Below are 22,415 nucleotides of genomic sequence, written 5' to 3' on the forward strand. Positions count from 1 at the left end.
TTAAGCTTTGTGAGGCTGTGGTTATATATAAAGCCCCTCACTGAGGCTGAAGCACACAGCCAGTCGTATTAGCCGCAAGTGCTTCACATTCTTAAGGTTCCAGCTGTCGGGAAGCAAGGGAGAGCTGCACAGATCCGGGTAAGTCTCTCTGCTGGGGGATAGGGGGAAAAAAGGAGACGAGCGAACAAGCCATTACTCCCAAGCATGACGCTGCCAATAGACCAAGCAGAAGAGCTGCGTCTCTACCAGCAGACGCTCCTCCAGGACGGGCTCAAAGACATGCTGGACCACAACAAGTTCCTGGATTGTGTCTTGAAAGTCAAGGGGAAGGAATTCCCCTGCCACCGGCTGGTGCTGGCAGCCTGCAGCCCCTATTTCCGGGCGATGTTCCTTTCAGACATGGAGGAGAGTAAGAAGAGGGAGATCGACCTGGAGGACGTGGACCCCGAAGTCATGCGCAAGATCCTCCATTACATCTACACCTCTGAGCTGGAGCTCACTGAGCAGAACGTGCAGGACATTTTCTCTGTGGCCAACATGTTCCAGATCCCCTCCATCTTCACCGTCTGTGTCTCCTTCCTGCAGAAGCGTCTCTGCCTCAGCAACTGCTTGGCTATCTTCAGGCTGGGCTTGATGCTGGACTGCGCCCGCCTGGCAGTGGCCGCCCGGGATTTCATCTGCGACCGCTTTGCACTGGTCTCCCGGGATGAGGAGTTCTACCAGCTCTCCCCTGATGAGCTCATCGCTGTCATATCTACCGACTCCCTCAACATTGAGAAGGAGGAGACGGTCTTCGAGGTGGTGATGAAGTGGGCGGAAGCCAAGGACCGCGAGAGCCGGATCCAGGCCTTGCCGGTCGTCTTCGAGAGCATCCGTTTCCGCCTCATGCCCAAGGATTACATCAGGGACCATGTGGAGAAGCACCCTACTGTGAAGTCCAGCCCGGAGCTGCTCAAGAAACTCCAGGTGGTGAAGGACGCCAGCGAAGGCAAATTCATGGTGGTGAAAAAGAAGAAGGTGAAGAAAAGCAGTGAGACGACAGCTGGGGATAACGCTGTCAATGGAGAAGTGGACGAGGGGGATGATAACGAGGAGGACGTCCTCCCGGGGATCTTAAATGACACAATGCGCTTTGGGATGTTCCTCCAGGACCTAATTTTCATGGTGAGCAGTGCCGGGGCGGTGGCCTATGACCCCAGCGCTAACGAGTGCTATTTTGCCTCCATCTCGGCTCAGATCCCAAAGAATCATGTCAGTCTGGTAACCAAAGAGAACCAGATCTTCATAGCAGGTGGACTGTACTACAACGAGGACAACAAAGAGGACCCCATGAGCTCCTACTTCTTACAGGTACCAGCTTTGTTACTCTTTTGCTTCTATGGTCCACTAGAAGGATCATTGATTTTTAGGTTCTGTATAGCACAAAGCCAATGAAACTCACCGTCATGTGTGTTAGTTGTATTTGGCTTGTGTGTCCCTTATAAAAATGCATGCCACAAGCCTTTATTTGCTCTGTCAGACGTAGAGACTGATTGAATACTGCTCGCTGTTCCGCATTAAGTCAATGGCTTGTTACATAGTAATATGTAGGTCATGAAAATATTTAGATACTAGCGTGATGGTACTATAGAAAACTCTGAGACAGACAGATTAGAGAGCAAGAGCGAGCGAGAGCGAGTATTGGGATAGATAGATAGATAGATGTATTGCAAAAAAGTTTGGAATTTCCAAATAGGGCTAATACAGTGATGACTGGGTGAGGATCCTTGGCCTATGTTACGAGGAGGTTGGACTAGATGATCATAATGGTCTCTTCTGGCCTTGACATCTATCAGGGAGGTTTTTATTTCAAAGCTGGTTTGTCCCTCTCTAGCGGCAAATGTCTTGTGAGCTGGCACCAGGCTAAGCACTGTTTGATTTTGCAGCCTTCTGTTCTCTGCCACATTCATCTGTCTTCTGCCACTGAAAACCGTGCTAGCAGTCTCATTCACTGCTGTCTTAGGGCATTGATTTCCCTAGATAACAGTGCCCTGATGCACGCTGAACCCCAGAAGTAACCAAAGACATCTATGATCAGCAAGAGAAGTGGGGACCAGCCATCTGAACCTAGGCCTGTGCTGTAACTCCAGGCCATCTTTCCCCTCAGCAAAATATGCAGCTAACACAAGGAGCCTGCCTCTCCCCCACTTCCTATGCTCCGGGCTTACAGACACCCAGCAAATCCTGTATCCTCCCTCCAGCACTAACCAATCCCTGTAATTACAATCAGCAATGTGTGAGGGTCAGCTGAGCGCAAGAGATCCCCTAGCCCCTGGTTCTTAACCCATGGCCCAATCAGGACACAGCTGTGGCCCATGTGACATCCTCAGGGCCATACAGGTAGTATATATATTGTGTGGATGCAGCCCACAATGGTAAATAGGTTGAGAACCACTGCCCTAGACAATACTGTCTTCTCACAGGTACCACATTCTGCTTTTGTACATTAATTCCCACTGCTCATCTCCAGCATGGCACCATCTCTTCCCCTCTCATACCTGATCATTAGAAAAAAACAACAAAGAAACAGGGAAAGCCAGTCAACTTATAAAGTGACATTTATTTTCAGTGGCCACCTAATGTATTGGCAGAAACTGGCTGCCTTGAGGGAGGTGGGTTTTTAGCTACAGGTCTCACAAAAAGGTACTGGTAACCTTGGAAAGAATGTATACTGAGCTGTCAAGACAGGTCATTCCTGTAGATGGCCCTCAAAGCCTTTAGCATTGTATATACTATGAAAAATAATGCCTTTCCCAGAACACTCTCCCTCTTCCCTACTCTTTATGACATTATTCCATCTTCTCCTGTCATTTGTTTCCCACAAACTTTAGGCTGTAAGGCCCTGGGACGGAGGGGAGGGGGAGGACTGCTCTGTTCACTACTCGGCAGCTCCTCCTTGTGGCCCCATCTGGGGAATTAGCTCTGCCACCTGTGGCTGGCTACACAGTCTGTTGTTCCCCTCAGCTACTCCATGGCCTCTCATGTACTCGGAGTGGCAGCAGTGTCCTCTTCATAGCTTAGCCCTCCAGCCAAGTCAGATTAAAATCCTTCCTGCTTCCAGAGAATCACAAGCCATTTGAGCCAAACTGTCCCAAGTGGTCTGCTCCCCACTGCCTGGTCTGCACCACTCCCCCAGTGGCTGGTAGGGGAACCCGGGCCCACCCTCTACACCGAGTTCCAATCCAGGGACCCTCAACCCAGTAGCTCTGGGCTTTTACTCTCCTTGCCCTTAGTGCTTTAGTCTGGAGATACAGCTCCATCTTTAGTCTCTCCATGCTTAGTCTGGAGAGACCCTGAAGCAACAGCCCATGACAAACAGGGCTTCAGGCAGCAACTAAAGCTGACGCTCCCTGCTGCGGAGTCCCACAACGCTGGCTGGAACAACCGCTGAGCAATGCAAGGTCACTCACCTGCCACTCTCTGTGCTCAGCAAGGCTCAGAATAAACAAGCTGTTCACCTGGTGCAGAGAGAACTGGACGAGCTGTGCTCTAGCACCAGCATGAGCGAGCGAGCAGTGCCACACTATCAATGATACTTAGCTGGGCCCCCATCAGCCCCAGGATCTGGGCACCTCCCAATCTTTATCCTCACAGCACCTCGAGAGGTAGGGCAGTGCCACTGTCCCCAGGGGGGCAAGGAGAGGTGCAGTGATTTGCTCAAGTTCACACAAGGAGAGCAGGGAAGTGAACCCAGGTATCCTGCTCCCAGGCTGGCAGCCTAACCACCGCGCCCCGGTTTCATCTAACCCAACACAGCCTGTCACCAGAACCAGAAGCTCAGACCCGGGGCCCTGTCATTTTGGATACCCTCTTGAGCTGTAGTGAGCACCACCAGCTCCCATTGACTTTAGTGGACGTGATGGGTGCTGTGCACCTCTGAAATGTTGATCAATCAGCTCTCTAAAAACAACAAGGAGTCTGGTGGCACCTTAAAGACTAACAGATTTATTTGGGCATAAGCTTTTGTGGGTAAAAACCTCACTTCTTCAGATGCATCTGAAGAAGTGAAGTTTTTACCCACGAAAGCTTATGCCCAAATAAATCTGTTAGTCTTTAAGGTGCCACCAGACTCCTTGTTGTTTTTGTAGATACTGACTAACACGGCTATCCCCTGATACTAAGCAGCTCTCTGTGGCTCAGTGTCCCCATCTATAAAATGGGGATAATACACATCCCTGTCTGAGTCAAGAGCTTTGATCTTTGCACCAACACACCAATTTCATAGAAATATACATTTTTATGCTCACACACGCCCCCGACCCCATGCTTATATAGGATCAATACCAATATCTTATGCTTCCTCTCCCCGGCTCTGCAGCTANTTATAGATGGGGACACTGAGCCACAGAGAGCTGCTTAGTATCAGGGGATAGCCGTGTTAGTCAGTATCTACAAAAACAACAAGGAGTCTGGTGGCACCTTAAAGACTAACAGATTTATTTGGGCATAAGCTTTCGTGGGTAAAAACTTCACTTCTTCAGATGCATCTGAAGAAGTGAGGTTTTTACCCACAAAAGCTTATGCCCAAATAAATCTGTTAGTCTTTAAGGTGCCACCAGACTCCTTGTTGTTTTTGTAGATACTGACTAACACGGCTATCCCCTGATACTAAGCAGCTCTCTGTGGCTCAGTGTCCCCATCTATAAAATGGGGATAATACACATCCCTGTCTGAGTCAAGAGCTTTGATCTTTGCACCAACACACCAATTTCATAGAAATATACATTTTTATGCTCACACACGCCCCCGACCCCATGCTTATATAGGATCAATACCAATATCTTATGCTTCCTCTCCCCGGCTCTGCAGCTACAAGTAATTAGCAGACATTATTGCCAGTGCGGTGTTGCGATTCCCCCGGCACAAACAGGGAAGCAAGCAAAGCGAGTCAGATCGGTTTCCGATTCCAGTAGAAGCAAAGGACGAGAGTGCAAATTGACCATTGTCAGGCGGGAAAAGCACGGAACCATCCTTTTATTCTTACGTTACTCAGAGGAGCGGGCTGCATTACGGACAACACACAGTTAACTCCCATTGCCGAAAGCTATTCCGATGAAATCTCTTTTGGAGGCTGGGAGACGGAGCTAAAGCTGAGGTGGTTGTGGCATGTGAGCTCCTCCTGGCACAATGATTGCTCAGTAACTGAAAAATTCAAGACCAGCTTAGCCCAAAGAGACTGAGCTGTATATAAACGTACCAAGTCATCGTAGAGTGGCCTTCCGTGAAAAGCACAGAGGCCATTCCTACAGGTCACTTGGGTCCTGTTTATCGCCATACATGTAGGAGCCCCCATCATGGAGCAAGACCCCCCCTGTGCAAGGCGCTGTACAAGCCCCAGAACAAAAAGACAGTCCCTGCCCAAAGACCTTGCAAGCTTAGTATAAGACAAAAGCCAGCAGGTGGATACAACTGGAGCACAAGGAAACAAGCAAGGAAAGGACCCACAGAGAATCTCCACCCTGGGGCTGCTTTGCAGGAGGCTGCAGAACTGGGCATGCCCTTTGGTACCAGTAGGAATGGGCTCCGCGCTTTGCCACTGCGCACTTGGCCCCTGATATTTTATTTTAATTTAGCAAATTGACAGAGTAAGAGTAAGCAAATCCATTCTTTATACGTCAGCGAGGGACTGGCGCATAGAATCATAGAATCTCAGGGTTGGAAGGGACCTCAGGACGTCATCTAGTCCAACCCCCTGCTCAAAGCAGGGCCAATCCCCAACTAAATCCGTGCATACTGTACCCTCATGGCTATTCGTTTCCTTGCAGTATGATCACCTGGATTCTGACTGGCTGGGCATGCCCCCTCTGCCTTCCCCCCGCTGCCTCTTTGGCCTGGGAGATGCAGAAAACTCCATTTTCGTGGTAGGAGGGAAAGAACTGAAAGAAGGAGAACAGACCTTGGACTCCGTCATGTGCTACGACCGACTGTAAGTGTCTGGGAAGCAAAGCAGCTGGGCTGGGGTGTAAGAATGAATCAATCTGTACAGGGACCTAAAAATTGAACTAACATCTAGAGACAGTCTCCGGACGCTAGATCCAGTCACCCCAGCAACTGGAATTGTCCCAAATCCAAATCCCTCCCTTGTGGCTCTGATCCATCTCTGGTACCATCTATTGGGTTTATTGCAATTGAAACCTCCAAGGAAAAGGGGATTGAAGCCATTAAGGGGCAGCCAATCAACACTAATTTTATCAAGGGCCAGACTATGCTCACACAGGAACTTCCCAGAGAGCTCAGAAGGCAGGATATGGCCCTTAATGTTTTGGGTGCCAGGGCAGTCTCATAGGTGTTACAGCCCTAAGAGAACAGCCGTCAGCAAACAAGCCCCTGGTAGATGGCCATGGGCAACAAAACTGGGCTCTGGTCACAACCGCAGTTTAGGATGATGCCGAAAAAGGGATTCAGAGTCTCTCAAACCCGGACCACTCAAGGGTCTAGATTCTCCAAGGTTTTGTGGCGGATACTCAGAGGATCAGACCCACTGAGAATTTGTTGGCCTCTTTTTACAACCAAACTTGAAATGAACCTTTTTCTGGAGGACTGCAGCCCCTGCCCCCAATACACCCCATAGTGTGCTATCCTGTGCCACCCAGCTGTCGAGCATCATATGCTCAGAAGCATGAACATCAATTGCCCTTGCAATCTCAATCCCAGCGAGCATAGCTGTGGACAAGAAGAAGTGATGCAAGTGACTGCTTAGGGCCTCAGGTGTTATGGCGCCGTGCACTGATCTGGCACCAAAAGGACCAGCCTGATTTCCCTCCCCTCTGGCAATGAGACCAGAAAGGGAGAGCCCACGCTACCAAATTCTCCTTCGTCTCTGGGAGCAGAGAAGGTGGCATCATACCAGTCATTTCCCTGTAAAGCTAGTTGCCTTATTACTATCATGCAGCAGTGAATTCCCAGGGTTAATTATACATTGCGTAAAGTATTTCCCTTTCTCTGTTTCGAAGAATTTGCATTCCAGTTTGGTTGAGAACCATGCTGCACGGTTCGAAAAATTAAAGCATACACCCACCCCTCCGGCTCTTATATTTTCCATAATCCAGTCATCCAGTGCAACCCATTATGGACTCAGCTGTTAATGAGCAAGAAGCAATGAGTCGTCTGGGAAGATGGAGGTTCACCCACTTCCATCCAAGACTAGGATAGCACATAAAAGATATGGTCTAGGTCAAATAAGAATTATTTGGGGGAAGTTCTATGGCCTGTATTATACAAGAGATCAGACCAGATGATTACAATGGTCCCTTTGGGCTTTATCATCTATGAATCTGTGAATCATAACATCTCCATTCCCAATACTTAACTTTAATCTACCCTGCAGAAAGCCACATGTCCCATGTTCTTCTCAATGGAAAAAAGCATCAAACTGTCTTTTCCCACTAATCTAGCAACCACTCCTGGAAATACAGGAGTGCCCAGCTTCCCCACAGTGGTTAAGACTAATCTTAGCATATGCTTTGTATCGTGCACTATGAACTGCCTGAAGTATTAAATCTCACTGAAAGGCAAACAGAAATGCCAAACAATCCTTCCCCGTCTGCCTGCAATAAGCTGGAATAGCTAGTGAGCTGGAGTCTTTTGCTCAGTTTATATTTAGACATGTCTGCCCTGTTTTATTTAGGCATGTCTGTTTCATAGGCAGAGATTTCAAACCAATTCCCATTCCTATCAACCATGGAGTTTATCTAAAACTCTCTTAGGGAGGAGGCTCTCTTTGCTAAGTGGCCTGAAGTACATGTAGTTGAAAAAGACGATAACCAGGAAGAGCTTTCAGGTCCTCTTCTATGCAACTGGGTTTCAAAGTGACCAGCACAATAATCATACACGGCCCCACTTTGGTGAAATTTCAGCTGTCAATAAACAGTCTTATCTATTGATAGATGGATTATTCCTGCTTGAATTAGGGGTTAGACTTGGTAGATCTAAGGTCAATTCAATCCAGAACTTTTCGGTTTCTATGGAAGTGCCTTCCACTGGTCTTCAGTCTGTGGAAAGAGACATTTGTCGGTGTGTGTGAGGGACTGTTTGGAGTGGTGTGTGCAGTGTTTGTATAGCATGGTCGAGTGGCTACAGGATGGAGTCAAGAGATCTCCATTCTAATCAGGGCTCTGACTGTGACCTGCTTTGGAAATGCAGGCGAGACACTTAGGTCTAGATTTTCAAATGCGGCCTCGAATTTTAGGTGCCGCCATATTTGGGTGCCCAACGTTAGAAAACGAGAGCCTGATTTTAAGAAGTGCCGAACACCCAACACCCCAACTGAGTGTCACACTCAGTTACCCCCAAATTAGTGGTAACTTCTGAAAATGTGACCCTTAACCTCTCTGTACATCAGTGCCTCCCCCTCTGTAAAGCCAGGATAATGGCTGTCTTACAGCGGTCTCAATCAATGAATGTTTGTAAAGTGTTTGAGATCCTGGGATAGAAGGTGCTGTATAAACATGAAGTCAAATACAACAAGCTAAGCGTCCGAGAGGATGCTACAGAAAAGAACGGGCATTATAGCAAGTATCCCGTATGTCGTTTCTTTTTCTTAGTGGTCGACTATGAATTTGTTAATGAGTTTTTAGACTCCATGCACTTTGGGCAGGAACTCCATCCATCCACCTACGGGGTTGGAAAGCACCTTGTGCCTTCTGGATGCTACCCCCCCATCTAAACAATATAATACCCTTGCTTTCCGTAATCCTTATACAGGTCATTTAAATGGGGCGAGTCAGATCCGCTCCCCTATGCGGTCTATGGCCATGCTGTGGTATCAGACAAGGATCTAATCTACGTCATAGGAGGCAAAAGAAGTGACAAGTAAGTGAAAGAACAAGGGATATAAAAGGTGTGGGAGGGGCAAAACATCTCTGATGGCACATGGGTTGGGCTGTTTCCACATCCTAGGTCATGTCTAGAAGAAGGAAGTCGCGGAGGGAGCTCTGTTGGGTACATAAGTAGCGTTCTAGGGTAACCAGCAGATTAAGGAGTGGAGGGGAACAGATGGATCAAATGGGGCTGGGGGGGCTAAGACGTGGAACCTTTCACTTCCAGGCTTCTGGTCTGAGTCCAGCCTTGATTGTGTTGCTAAAGTTTCTCTCAGGGCCCTTGGGCCCCCTGTCTAACTCCATTGAGACCAATGGGAGATCTGCACGAGGATCAAGGACAATATAAGGCCACAAGGCAGAAAGCATATCCTCCTCCTTCCCCATATAAACAAGCATAACAAATAGCAGGAGAGGACAGAAGAGACATGAGAATCCCCTTCGCAGGGAAGCTGCCTGGCATCAAACCAAGGAGCTCTGCCCGGGAGAAGGCTGGTCTGGCACAGCAAGGCCCAGCTGTCGCAGCTGCAGCAGTAGTCAACAACCTCACCAAACATTCCCTCAGGCCCAGCTGCCACTTATTATCTGCAGGGAACAAGGCCTCAGCATAACCTGCTGCCTTCAATGAAAATTCCAGCCATTGTAAAACAGCAAAAATAAATATTGACAAAATAAGCCTGGCCTACCACAGCAAAGATAGGCCCTGCGCCAAAGAGATTACAGGCTGGAAAGAGGGTATATACACAGCCAGATACCTCCTAGATTGGAAGCTCTTTGGGGCCGGGACTCTTTTTATTAATTTCTGGTACAGCATCAGATTTCATCATCAGTACTTAGCAAATAAGACCTGCTGCCGGGTGCATGCATGCAGATCCCTGATTTGCATATAGCTAGACAGACACATAGCTAGCAATGATGGGTTTGGGCCCTTTGGGGCGTCACCTGATGTGCTGGGGTGCCACTTAGTCAGCCTATTCTGCCAGCCGGGGTCCCCTTTATCTGGGCAAGGCTCACAAGCCTCTTCCAGCCAAACACACAGGCAGGGCCATGCCCAGCTGCACAGAGAGACAGCGATCGGCTCTGGAAAGATTCAGCCTTAGGGGCTTGCCCCGACACTCTGGTGCCCACTCCCTTTCAGGGGTACAAACCCAATGGTTTTATGAAATTCGCCCCCTCCCTCAATGTGGAGGGAGATATGCACAACTTCTTCCCCCCCCCAGTTAAAAATTACATCAACTGGGTTATATTATAAACAAGAAATAAGTTTATTAACTACAAAAGGTGAATTTTAAGTGACTAGAAGAGATAACAAAAAGAACAAAGCAGATTACTGAGCAAATAAACCAAAGCACGCAAACTAAGCTCAATATACTTAAGAAACAGCTTATAAAATGTAATTTCTTACCCTAAATGTTATTTTAGGCAGGTTGCAAAGTTTCTGACATTCAGAGTTCCAGTTCTATTTCTTTTCAGACTGGACCTCTGTCGCAGTCTGGACTCACCACTTGTCTTCCCTTCAGGTGGCTTTAGCAGTCTTTCTTCCGGGGCACCCACCGGCAGCCAAGCTCCATCCTCCTCGCCTCCCGCCCCCGAGCGCGCTGCGTCCCCACTCCTTCCCCTCCCTCCCAGCACTTCCCACCACCCCCGCTGCCTAACAGCTGGTTGGCGGCGCTTAGGACTTTCTGGGAGGGAGGGGGAAGAGCGGGCACGCGGTAAGCTCAGAGGAGGCGGCGGAGAAGAGGCGGGGCAGGGACTTGGGGGAAGGGGGTGGAATGGGGGCAGAGCGAGGGCAGTGCAGGGTGGAAAGAGACGGTGCAGGGGCGGGTCGAGCACTCACCGGGCAGAGGGGAAGTTGGCGCCTATGCCAGTTGTGTTCATCGTCAATAGCGTGTACTCAAGAAAGGTGCCTGTTGTACAAAGGAAAGACATCTATTGATGTGGGCTCAACAGTAAAATGCACTGGCCCCCATTTCAAGTGTAGCAGCAGAGTCTGTAAGTTACAATCAGCTGCCGACTTAGATCGATACTCCAGAATCCCTCGGCACCATGGAACAATTCCACGTAATAATTCAGTGAGGTTGCTTTTCCCTCTTGCCCTTTTTCAGGAAGTGCCTGAACAAGATGTGCGTCTACAACCCGAAGAAGTTTGAGTGGAAGGATCTGGCTCCCATGAAAACCGCCCGTTCTCTGTTCGGAGCAACCGTACACAATGGCAAGATCTATGTGGCAACTGGCGTGACCGACTCTGGCTTGACTGACTCGGTGGAAGCGTATGACATTGCAGCTAACAAGTACGTACCATGGCTCATCCTCGGGAGGAAAATGCTATAGCAGAGGTGGCCAACCTGTGACTCCGGAGCCACATGCGGCTCTTCAGAGGTTAATATGCGGCTCCTTGTATAGGCACCAACTCCGGGGCTGGAGCTACAGGTGCCAACTTTCCAGTGTGCTACAGGGGGCTCACTGCTCAACCCCTGGCTCTGCCCCAGCCCCCAGCCCCACTCCACTCCTTCCCCAAGTCCCCACCCCCTTCCCCTGAGTCTGCCGCACTCTTGCTCCCCCCTCCCCCGAGCCTCCGGCACACCACAAAACTGTTGATCCCAGCAGGCGGGAGGCTCAGGGATGGAGGGTTAGGTGCTGATCGGCGGTGCTGCTGGCGGGTGGGAGACACTGGGGGTGGGGCGGAACTGATGGGGGGCTGTTGATGTGTTACTGGGGCTCTTTGGCAATGTTTGGGCTCCTTCTCAGGCTCAGGTTGGCCACCCCTGTGCTATAGGGAGCAGCTGCAGGAATGTATGAAACAACCCGCCCCCAATCAGCCAACGATTTGGAGCTGTCTTGGCTCCATCCATCCAGCTCCCTGTGCAACTGATGCACCTCTTCACCTGGTGTTAGTTATTGCCAATTGCCAGTGCTGGGCCAGGGGCATTTGTCTAGCGCCAGAGGCTTGCTGCAATATCAATAGCTTGAATGCACAGAGAGCCTGGAGGGTGGGATCACTTAACCAGGACAGAGGCAGAAGGTCTGAGCTGTTGCATCCCCAGGCATTGGGATGGGGTAGCCTCCCTGTCCAGATATATCGCAACTTCCAGGAGCGACTCTCACTTCTCAGCCTGGAGAGGGTGTGAACAAAACTCAGCTGGGAGGGGAGATTTCGGACTCCTTCCTGCTCATTAACAGCTTGATCCCCACTGGCTTCAACGGGCTTGAGATCAACCGCTGAGAGCGCACCGGGCACAGGCCATGTAGCTCTAGGAACTCAGAAGGGAAGGAATCCTGCCAAGGGCTGTAGTAGCCCTCACACTGACTGCACTGCCCCTGCATGGTTCTGTGTAATCTTAGATCCACCCCGTTGCCCTACCCCAAAAACCCGTGGTAAGTCTGGTGCTCTGTAGTATGCAAGGTGGTGCAAACTCTCCCCTCCTACACACACTCAGCATAAGCCCACCAGTCACGTTGTGTAATGCATGACTGGTAGGCACTCAGATGCCCCAGTGAGGAGTGCAGCATAAGAACCTATACAGATAAGAATAGGATCGATTGTTTCTGGTGATATCCAGGGTCTTCTGCATCTCCCGAGGGGAGTTCCGAGTGCTCAGCATTCCTGAACATCAGGCTGTGGAAACTGGGCACCCCAAACTGGAGGCTGCTTTTGAAAAAACTAGACCTAAGCAACTTGCCTGAGGGCCACACAAGCCGGCGAGTCACACTACTGGGATTAGCACTCAGAACTCACCAGATTCCAGGCCCACATCCATGCTGAGATAGCTGCCCTGATAGAGGGCGCCCAGAACACTTTGCTAACAAGTCTAACCTTTCTGCCCGGCAGGTGGGAGCCCTTCACTGAATTCCCCCAGGAGCGCAGCTCGGTCAGCCTGGTGAGTCTGGCTGGCAGTCTGTATTTACTTGGTGGATTTGCCACAGTGGAGACGGAGTCAGGAGAACTGGTGCCAACCGAGCTCAATGACGTTTGGAGGTAAGAGACGTCGCCATTGCGAGCGAAGGGCATGGCTGGGGGCTGAGTTCTTCTGGAGTTTTAACCAGAGGCGGTTTAAAATCCATTCTCTTGCCACTGATCGCTCACTTCTCTCCCGTGATTTTAAAAAGATTTAAAAAATGAAGAGGGGACAGAAATGAGGGCCACAAAAATGGTTCAGAGGCTGGCGAGAATGCCTGACAGTGAGCAATTTAAGGAGCTCAGTCGGTTTAGCTTATAGAAAAGAAGACTGAGAAATGACAATCACAGTGTATCACTTTCATGGGGAGAAAATACCAGGTCCTGAAGGGCTCTTTAATCGAGCAGAGAAAAACAGAATAAGAGCCAATGGCTGGAAGTTAAAGCCAGACAAATTCAAACTGTAAATAAGGAACCTTTTCTTTTTAACAGTGCGGGTGATTAACCACTGGAACAAACTAGCAAGGGAAGTGGTGGATTCTCCATCTCTGGATGTCTTCATATAAAGACTGAGTGCGTTTCTGGAAGATACGCTTTAGCCAAACATAGGTTATTGGGCTCAAAACTGGGGTAACTGGGTGAAAGTATATGGCCTGTGTTAGACAGGGGGTTAGACTAGTTGAACATAAAGGTCTCTTCTGGCCTCGAAGTCTATGAAACTGGAAATTTTAAATTTTTGTGGATACAGACTAACACGGCTGCTACTCTGAAACCTGGAAATTTTAAATCACCCTTTAACCAAGGCCTTGTCTGCACTGGAGAAATTTTGTACAACATTTCCTGCTAGTGCTAACTTTCAGGTTGAGCCTCACTGGTATGTGCTTAGTCTTGGTGCCAAAAGGCAACTCAGTGTTCCAAGCGCCATGTTGACCAAATCTGCTTTGAACCAAGACAAAATACGAGCCCACTTCCCAAGCAGGTTGACTGTCAAAACCTAACCAACTTGGGAGGAGAGGGATCTATGGGATGAGATCCTCAGCTGTGTAAATTCCCTGAGCTCCACTGACTTCATTTGAGCTATGGCATTTTACACCAGCTGAAGATCTGTCTCTATCACTTCTCTGGCATGGGATCATAGCAAAGCTAGGTGTGTATTTACCAAGCGATGGTGGTTGTTTAAGTCCAGTCCCCAGTGGAAAAATACCTACTTCCCCAAGACCTCTCTAACTGGCACCCTCGTCAGCAGTCTCAGCAGAGAGACCACTGCCATTCAGTCCTTGGGAAGTGACCTATCCCTCCCCACTAAATGTGGGGAAATTTGTTAGTTGATGCCTGTACTGTAGCAATTCTGTGGAGTGGACTTAAGCCTCCAGAACTGTCAGTCTGGCATTTTTCATCAGCTCTAAGAGCCAAATTCAAAGTCTGTTGACTTCAATGGACTTTAGATAAGGCCTAAGTCCATATTCAAATGACAGAAACTGACCAAACAAGTCCTACCTACCAATCTTGGGAGCTGCCATGATATATGGAATCATAGTCCTTAAACAAGAGGCATGTATTAAAGAAAACAAACTACAGCTACTGACACAATCAAACAGGTCTCCACACAGCTTGAGTTCCACTTCTGTCTCTCTTGTTTACCAGACACCACATCCCTAGAACTCTACACAGAGACATCTAGTAGCTGAATAACATACTGCAAGTAAACACATCACTAGAGCAGCACCAAATCTGACTATTTGTCATAGCCAGAGCTGGGATAGGGAACACAGTTGGTGAGAATAGAGTTCTTTGCTGACCGTAATATTTTGTCTCCCTCCCTTCAGGTATGATGAAGAAGGGAAGAAGTGGGAAGGTGTCCTCAGAGAGATCCAGTATGCCTCAGGCGCCACCTTCGTTCCTGTGCGCATGAATGTTTTACGGTTAACAAAAATGTAAATGACGCGATGATTTATATTGTTCCTGGGTTTTTCTAAGTTCACATTTATTGATATAAATGGGGTGGGGAGGGATTGTATTGGTTAAGCCAGAGAAACATATCTGTGATTTGTTGCCATTTTACTTCACCCAGCAGGGAAAGAGGAAGGGAAAGAATTAGAATGGATCCTTATAGGAGCTTAAAAGCTAAAGCACTACTTAGAACCCAGATCTGGAGACCGCCAGGAGCTGTGGTGGCCTGAGCACTGGACTCATTCTATCTCTAGGAGCAGATTTGTTTCCCTCTTCCTGGTCAGGAAAAGAACAGCAACCACATTTTTCCTTCAGGGCAGAATCCTTTGTTTTCCAGGAATTCACATCCTCCCCTTCCCCATTTTCTCCCTCCATCCAACAAGGCCCTTCATCATCTCAACCACTCTTCTGACTGGGGAAGGCTGGAGGCCGATCCCAAAAGAACGAAGCAAGCCAGAATGGCACAAGGGTCGCCCATGCATGGGAATCTCAAACTCAGCTCCTCCCCACACCCGGTAGCCAGCCTTACCACACGGGGGTCAGTTGTCTGCAGCAAGGGAAGCAGATCTGTGCTGTAGGCATTTGGAGCCGGTCTGAAGCATGTAGCGCTACGCAAGGTGAGAAGCCTTGGCCATTTTTTTGAGTGGAACTCACGCTAGAAAGAAAAGAGTAAGTGTGGGAGTGGGTAGGGGGATTTTGCAGGCTGGAACAGCAAACAGTGCGCTAGAAAGATAAGGCTAAAAGGAGTGAGCACTGAAGAACAGGTACAATCAGACCAGACCATGATGATAGATGTCTCAGACAGACACACACCCTCGGACTGACCTCCACACCTGCCTTTTGAGTTTTGTTTCCTTGGCCTCAATTAATCTTTACATTCAGGTGCTTTCTGCTCCCTTTAAGCAACTGTTACAGAGGCAGAAGGTGGGAAATGCCTTCTTCATGTCATCAGGTATTAGCTCTCCTTCCCACTAGGTCTGGTCTATACTACCCGCCTGAATCGGCGGCTAGAAATCGACCTCTCGGGGATCGATTTATCGCGTCCCAACGGGACGCGACAATCGATCCCCGAATCGGCGCTCTAACTCCACCAGCGGAGGTGGTAGTAAGCGCCGCCGACAAAAAGCGGCAGAAGTCGATTTTGCCACCGTCCTCACAACGGGGTAAGTCGGCTGCAATACATCGAATTCAGCTACGCTATTCACGTAGCTGAATTTGCGTATCTTAAATCGACTCCCCGCTGTAGTGTAGATGTACCCTAAGTAGAGGACCTACACTTCCCTTCATCTTTCTCTGATTCCTAATGTAATTAAAGAACCTCTTCTTATTGTCTTTTATGTCCCTTGCTAGGTGTAACTCATTTTGTGTCGTAGCTTTTCTGATTTTGTCCTTACCTGCTTGTGCTATTCTTTTGTACTCCTCCTTAGCCATTCATCCATGTTTCCACTTTTTATAGGATTCCTTTTTGATGTTCCGGTCATTAAAGACCTCCTGATGGAGCCAGATTGGCTTTTTACAATTCTTCCTGTCTTTCTTTTGCATCAATGGGTTAAAAAGTAAAGATAAAGATCTATAACAAGTTGATATATCTACTTGCTTAAGAGCAGTACTTTGATGCCTGCTCCAAGGAGGTGAGGGCTGCAGCATGGGAGAAATCCTCTTTTTGTGCTAGCAGCTGCAGAAGCAGTTGATTCGTCCCTATAGTCCTGGTAGTTTTATTTCTGCTCAGTTTGATTCATTACCTGGAGTCTGCATCCCCCCACTTCTTCACAATAACAGAATCAACAAGTGCAGTGATCGCACACAGCGTTTTGAAAGGCTTTGTTGCCTCAAATTTCATTTTTCATAGGGTTGTTTTATATTTACGATGTCACGGAAATTTGTAATGTCCTTTCCTTGTTTTTTCTTAAACCATAGTTTGCAAAATAGATCAGTAAACCTCAAGATCTCATCAGCTTTTGAATCAGAGGGAGCGTCCTACCAATGAAATGTGCATTTTTTTAGGCGCCAATAACAATTTTTGATAGAGAGAAACACAACTGTACTTCTAGTAGACACAAATCTTTGTTGAAGTGAAAGTCTAAGGACTCCTATGTTACCTGACCAGTGTTTTATTTTACAATAAAAAAAAAGTGAAAGACACACAGTGTGTTTACGAGTGTGTGTGTGTGTGTGTGTGACAGAGAGAGATGACCATTCCATAGCAACTAAACCTTAGAATCAAATTGCAGCTGCATTGAGCAGGTTTGGAAACTAGTTGTCATGAGCACAGCAAACCTGGGTGCTAGGCAACCCAGCAAGCTCAGCTGGTCCCCCTGAGCCTTCTCCAAATGGTCCTGCTTCCTAATTGGGCGCAGGAGCCAGCAGCCCGCTCCTTGAGTCTGGCAGCTTCAGTGGCTGCTCGACGTGTGCCATGCCTGCTCCAGTGCTTGCCCTGTTTTTGCCTCCACTTCCTGCTCTAGCCCTGTTCCTGCCTTGCCCCCTGAATAAATAAATGGAAATATCCTATCTCCTAGAACTGGAAGGGAGCTGTGAAAGGTCATTGAGTCCAGCCCCCGGCCTTCACTAGCAGGACCAAGCACTGATTTTGCCCCAGATCCCTAAATGGTTCCCTCAAGGATTGAACTCACAACCCTGGGTTTAGCAGGCCAATGCTCAAACCACTGAGCTCTCTCTCTCCCCCCATAAATGGACTTGAGTCTAGTCCTTCCCTTTCTGCTCTGATTCTGACTCCGGCTCTGACCTTTGGCTTTGCTCCTCGCCCCCGACTCTGGCTTCATCCTCAAGCCGGTTCCTGACTCCTGGATCTACCCTCACCATTCCTCCAAACTACCGCCACACCCACCAGGTACGGCCCTGCTCCACCCACTAGGTCGGCCGCCTACACCTGGCACCCTACATTAGTATTACAAAAGTCAGTTCTGTGCATTGGTTATTGTGCCAACAACCTTGACCTTGATTATCTGAGGTCACCCTTCCTCCATGCACACATTAAGGATGACACATAATCAAGCTAAGCTTTTATACCAACCTAATTCCTATTATTATATTTATCGTTGGCATCATATGAGCACCCGGAAGCTCCCGTGGGGCGTGGGGCTTGCCGTACATAGTTGGAGGCAGTCCCCTACCCCCAAAAAGTTTGCAATCTAAATAGACAAGACACAGGGCTGGAGGGGGAATGGGTAGGTGGAGTATCTTGCTCCCAGACCTACAGGAAGTCAGTGGCTGAGCTGGTGACAGTGTCGGGCACTGCCTCTGACAATCAGGCTTAGTGGTTGGAGCATGGGTTACAGCGAGGTGTAGGACTGGGCCAAAACCAAGGGTGGACCTGGAATTGAGATCCGGGGACAGGCTAAATCGGTACGGAAACCAGGGTCAAAGGTCAAAAATCAGGGAGAGTCCGAGGCAGTGATGAGCTGCCAAAATCCTAACAACCGGTTCCCTACCAGGTCTTTGGCGGCACTTCGGCAGCGGGTCCTTCGGTGAAGGACCCGCCGCCGAAGACTCGGAGCGCCGCCTGGTGAGTACAAGCCCCACCTGTTTTTTTACGTGGTTTTTTTTTAGTCATCCCTGCTGGGGCCCCGTCTAAACTGTTCGAATCGGGCCCCGCACTTCCTAAAGCTGGCCCTGCACATCCGGGTTGCAAAATTGTATTGGGGGCTGGGTAGGGAAGGCTGTGCCTCCCAAAACAGCCTGTCCCCCCCTCATCTGACCCCCACCCATGTCCTGCCCCCCTCAGAACCCGCAAGGGCCGCAAGCAACACATCAACCTCCCCCCGCTCCTTGTCCCCTGATCACCCCCTCCCGAGAGCCCCCACCCTAACTGCCCCCCAGGACCCCTCCCCTCCCCCTACCCAACTCACCCCGCTCCCTGTCCCCTGACTCCCCCGACCCCATCCACCACCACCCCGACAGACCCCCAGAACTCCCACGCCTACCTGAACCCCCCCGTTCCCCATCCCCTGACTGCCCCCCCAGAACCTCTGCCCCCTCCAACCACTCCCTGTCCAGCCCCTGCCTTATCCAACCCCTCCTCCCAGCCCCGGCCCGGCCCCCTTACCATGCTGCTCAGGGCAGCGTGTAAGGATGCCAGGCGGCCCGCTGGAGCTCGCAGTCCCCCTTACCATGCTGCTCAAAGTGGCAGGAGCTGCCCAGAGCGCTGGCGGCGCGCTGCAGCTCTGCGAGGGTGGGGGGAAGTGGGGAAGGGGCCAGGGGAGCCTCCCCAGCTGGGAGCTCAGGCGGGCCAGAGACAGGACGGTCCCGTAGGCCGGATGTGGCCTTGCAGACGGGAGTTGTTTGCCCACAACCCCACCTCTTTAACAGCCGGTTCTACACCGGCTTCCAAATTTAACAACCGGTTCTTGCAAACCGGTGGGAACCGGCTCCAGCTCCCCACTGGTCCAGGGTGCCGGGAGGATCAGGAGGCGGAGGCCAGCCTGGAGCAGGTCAGTGAGGAGCAGAGGCTAGTGCAGGGTCAGGGCAGGGCTGGGAGTCTCTGGAGCTTGGTGTCCTGCAAGGCAGCAGCAGGACGGTTCCTGGGCAAGTCGTGCTGTCGCTCAGACTGAGTCGCAACTCTGCCAGGGCGGTGGAAATACCTGGGCCTGGGGTCACCTGACCCAGGCTCTGCTTGGGGATAGGTGGCTGCTGCCAGCCTGAGGGCTGACTCGTCGCAGCACCTGAGCGAGTAGCTGCGGTTTGGCTGCAAGTTTGTTTCACCAACAGAGCCCAGGTCTCCCGAGTCCTCGTCCCGTGTCCTGTCCACTGAACATCGCAGTACATGGCAGTCCGCGGCAGAGCGTTGGACTCCTGTCGCTTTGGAGGGGGGGGCCTATGAAACATGGCCGAGAAGCAGCAGTCGGGATTCACCACCTCAGCCATGTCGCCCCTGGCCTAGCTGGCCACGGGGAGCAAGAACGTCACCCGGAACACAGAGCAGGTAGAACGGTGCCTCGCTCTCAACAACCCAGCGCATGCCAATGGGTCAGTTGTGGGCCTCTCAGTAACTAACAGCCACTCCCCATGGCGTCTGCTCTGTTCCTCTCATCGTCCTCTCTTTTCTTCTTGAAAAACAAAGCCTTTGGAAGCCACTGATTGTTTCTATTCAGCTCCGCCCCTCCCCTTCCATCTGTCTCTCTGCCCAGCCCCATCAAGAGACCACGTGTAGCTCTCGCTGCACCGGTTTCCCCCAACTGGCCAATGCTACACGGTGCCCTCTGCTGAGCTGCATGGTGGTTAGCATGCTGACAGCACACCAATGGTCGGCAGAGGAGGAGGAGATGAAGATTCTTGGCTACCTGAGCTAATTTCCTCTCTCCTGCTGACAGAGGCAGGATGGCACCAGATGCTTGATCACCCATCAGAGGAACCATGATTGCTCGGTGGCTCCAATCCAATAGCTTGAGCTACTCTCTTTGGGCCAATTCTGATCTTACGTCTTCTACCAGCATAAACCAGAAGTGGGAACAAGAGATTTACTTTAGTGGAGAATGAGCATGAGATCGGAATCTCTCCCACGTATCATCTTCTAATAGGATCCAGTGTTAAAATACGGGAATTGGGTGAAGCGGGGCTAAAACATAAGGGCCCCATCCTGCAAACTGCTGAGCACTGGCAACTCCCATCAAGGTCAATGAAAGCGGAGGGAGATCAATTGGGCTACAAGTGAGAAAATCCAGGAAGAAATTGTATGGATTTTACCTAAAACTCCCACAACCACAACAAAATCACAGAGATTTTTGCAGAGAAAACTGAACAAATTTTGCCAACATTCTCAGCGGTTTCTTGTTGTCCCTGTATGCAAAACAAGAGAAAGAAAATGAGTCTTATTTGTGGCCATACCTACCCAGAGGATAGGTTTAAAAAAAAAAGAACAACAACAAATAAAACCCTGAAAAAACTATTTTTGTAACTTTGTGCCTTTTAGTCCTTACCTGGAGTCAAAATGAAGCTGAATCAAGGACGAAAGAAAGGAAAGAGAGCACTCCATTTAACGAATATACTGTCACTGGTTTCATTATTTAATGCTGAAAGAATGTATTCAGTTTCTGTCTCATGTGAATGACAGATGCTATGCACTCAGCAGTGCTATCAGAGGAAACGGATCGAACACAGACCACTAGTAATTCTTAGCGCCAGTTGACAGAGATGCCTTCCCCCACTGCTCTTTGTCTAAGCACAGCGACAGGAGTCTAACATAATGCTATGTACACAACTCTGTGGTTATGAAGGAAAATTATTAATCATGGATACATGCATCCGACTGGCTTCTTTGTTAAACTAGGGACGGGCCGTGTGAGATCCTGGAGCAGTACAGGGCGTGACTGCTTGCTTAACTTTAAGCACATGCGTAGTTCTATCTCTATCCAGCTAAATTACACTGAATTCCATGGAAGTTAGGAGCCTAAATACGCTTGAGGATCTGGGCCTAAAAGCCTGATTCAAAGCTCATTGAAATCACTGGGAGACTTTCCATTGACTTCATGGCTTTGCATCAGGCCCTTGGCCACCTGCTCAAAATTAAGCATATGCTTAAGTGCTTCTTCTGCATCCTTTGAAGCAAATGGCAAAGCTCTCACTTGTCTCTGTGGTGGGAGATCAGGTCCCACGTGACTACGTTCATCTGGTTTTGTGGCCATTCTTTAAAAAAGCTGTACTTACGCGGATGTAAATCAGGAGACGAAGCCGCTCAGGCTGGGTGGCGTCCCAGTAGATGAAGATCTGGGCCAAGGTGCAGATTTGATTTACAAAAAGAAGGTAAAATCTGCTAACGTGAAACAACTTGCCCTTTCTTAACGTGCACCCCCCAACCCCCAAAACAATCTACACACAAATGGTTTTCAAGCACTTGACACTGAGGATGGACAGTTTGGCATAAAAGGGTGGACTGAACCCAGGGTCCTGAAGGCAGCTCCAGGCAAGGGACCAGGGAAGCCATCTCCTTCCTCATTCTTCTCCCCGACAGTGGTGTGGCTGATTCCTGAAAAACTCAGATCTCTGGTCTATCTCCCCCACCTTCCACACCTATCCTTGGTGGCTAAGACTCTGTTAAAGAAACTGGGGAAACAAGAAAAGTCTGGGAGAGCATCAGTGACACATGCACACAGGAGTGTGTGCTCCTGTTCGGAGGTTGGTCAGTAGGACACAGTTAGTAAGTACAGTTAATAAGGTATAGACTCATAGATTCCAAGGCAGGAAGGGACCATTGTGAGCATTTAGTCTGATTTTCTGTATAATACAGGCCAGAGAACTTCTCCGAAATAATTCCTGTTTGAATTAGAGCATATTTTACACAGGAATCCCACCTCAACACCTTGAAATCAGGTGCAAAAATTTCTTGTGTTGTGGCTACAAATTTGGGAGAATGGGACAAAATCAACTGCCAAAAATTGACAGCACTAGTGGTCAATTCAGTCCTCTGCTATCTCCAATTGCAGCATGTTCACGCCAATCTCCTAGATCAGTGCTTCTCAAAGTCAGTCCGCCGCTTGTTCAGGGAAAGCCCCTGGTGGACCGGGCCGGTTTGTCTACCTGCCGCGTCCGCAGGTTTAGCCGACCGCGGCCAGTGGGAGCCGCGATCGGCCAAACCTGCGGACGCGGCAGGTAAACAAACCAGCCAGCCTGCCAGGGAGCTTACCCTGGCAAGCCGCGTGCCAAAGGTTGTCGATCCCTGGGTTCAAGGTTCTTACCAGGTGGTGCTTTTAATGAATCCCCAC

The 22,415-nt window shown here is 49.6% G+C and overlaps 1 protein-coding gene across 1 annotated transcript; it reads left to right on the top strand.

Annotated features, from left to right (window-relative positions):
- Positions 1-204: 204 nt before the first annotated feature.
- On the top strand, positions 205-14,889 carry KLHL40 (kelch like family member 40). Its single transcript, XM_034759345.1, has 6 exons — positions 205-1,350; positions 5,805-5,965; positions 8,743-8,850; positions 10,961-11,146; positions 12,685-12,831; positions 14,577-14,889. The coding sequence occupies exons 1-6, from the start codon at positions 205-207 to the stop codon at positions 14,686-14,688; spliced, it is 1,860 nt and encodes a 619-aa protein (XP_034615236.1). The 3' UTR covers positions 14,689-14,889.
- Positions 14,890-22,415: the final 7,526 nt, after the last annotated feature.

The sequence above is a fragment of the Trachemys scripta genome, chromosome 2, assembly GCF_013100865.1.
Source record: "Trachemys scripta elegans isolate TJP31775 chromosome 2, CAS_Tse_1.0, whole genome shotgun sequence".
Lineage (NCBI taxonomy): Eukaryota > Metazoa > Chordata > Testudines > Emydidae > Trachemys > Trachemys scripta.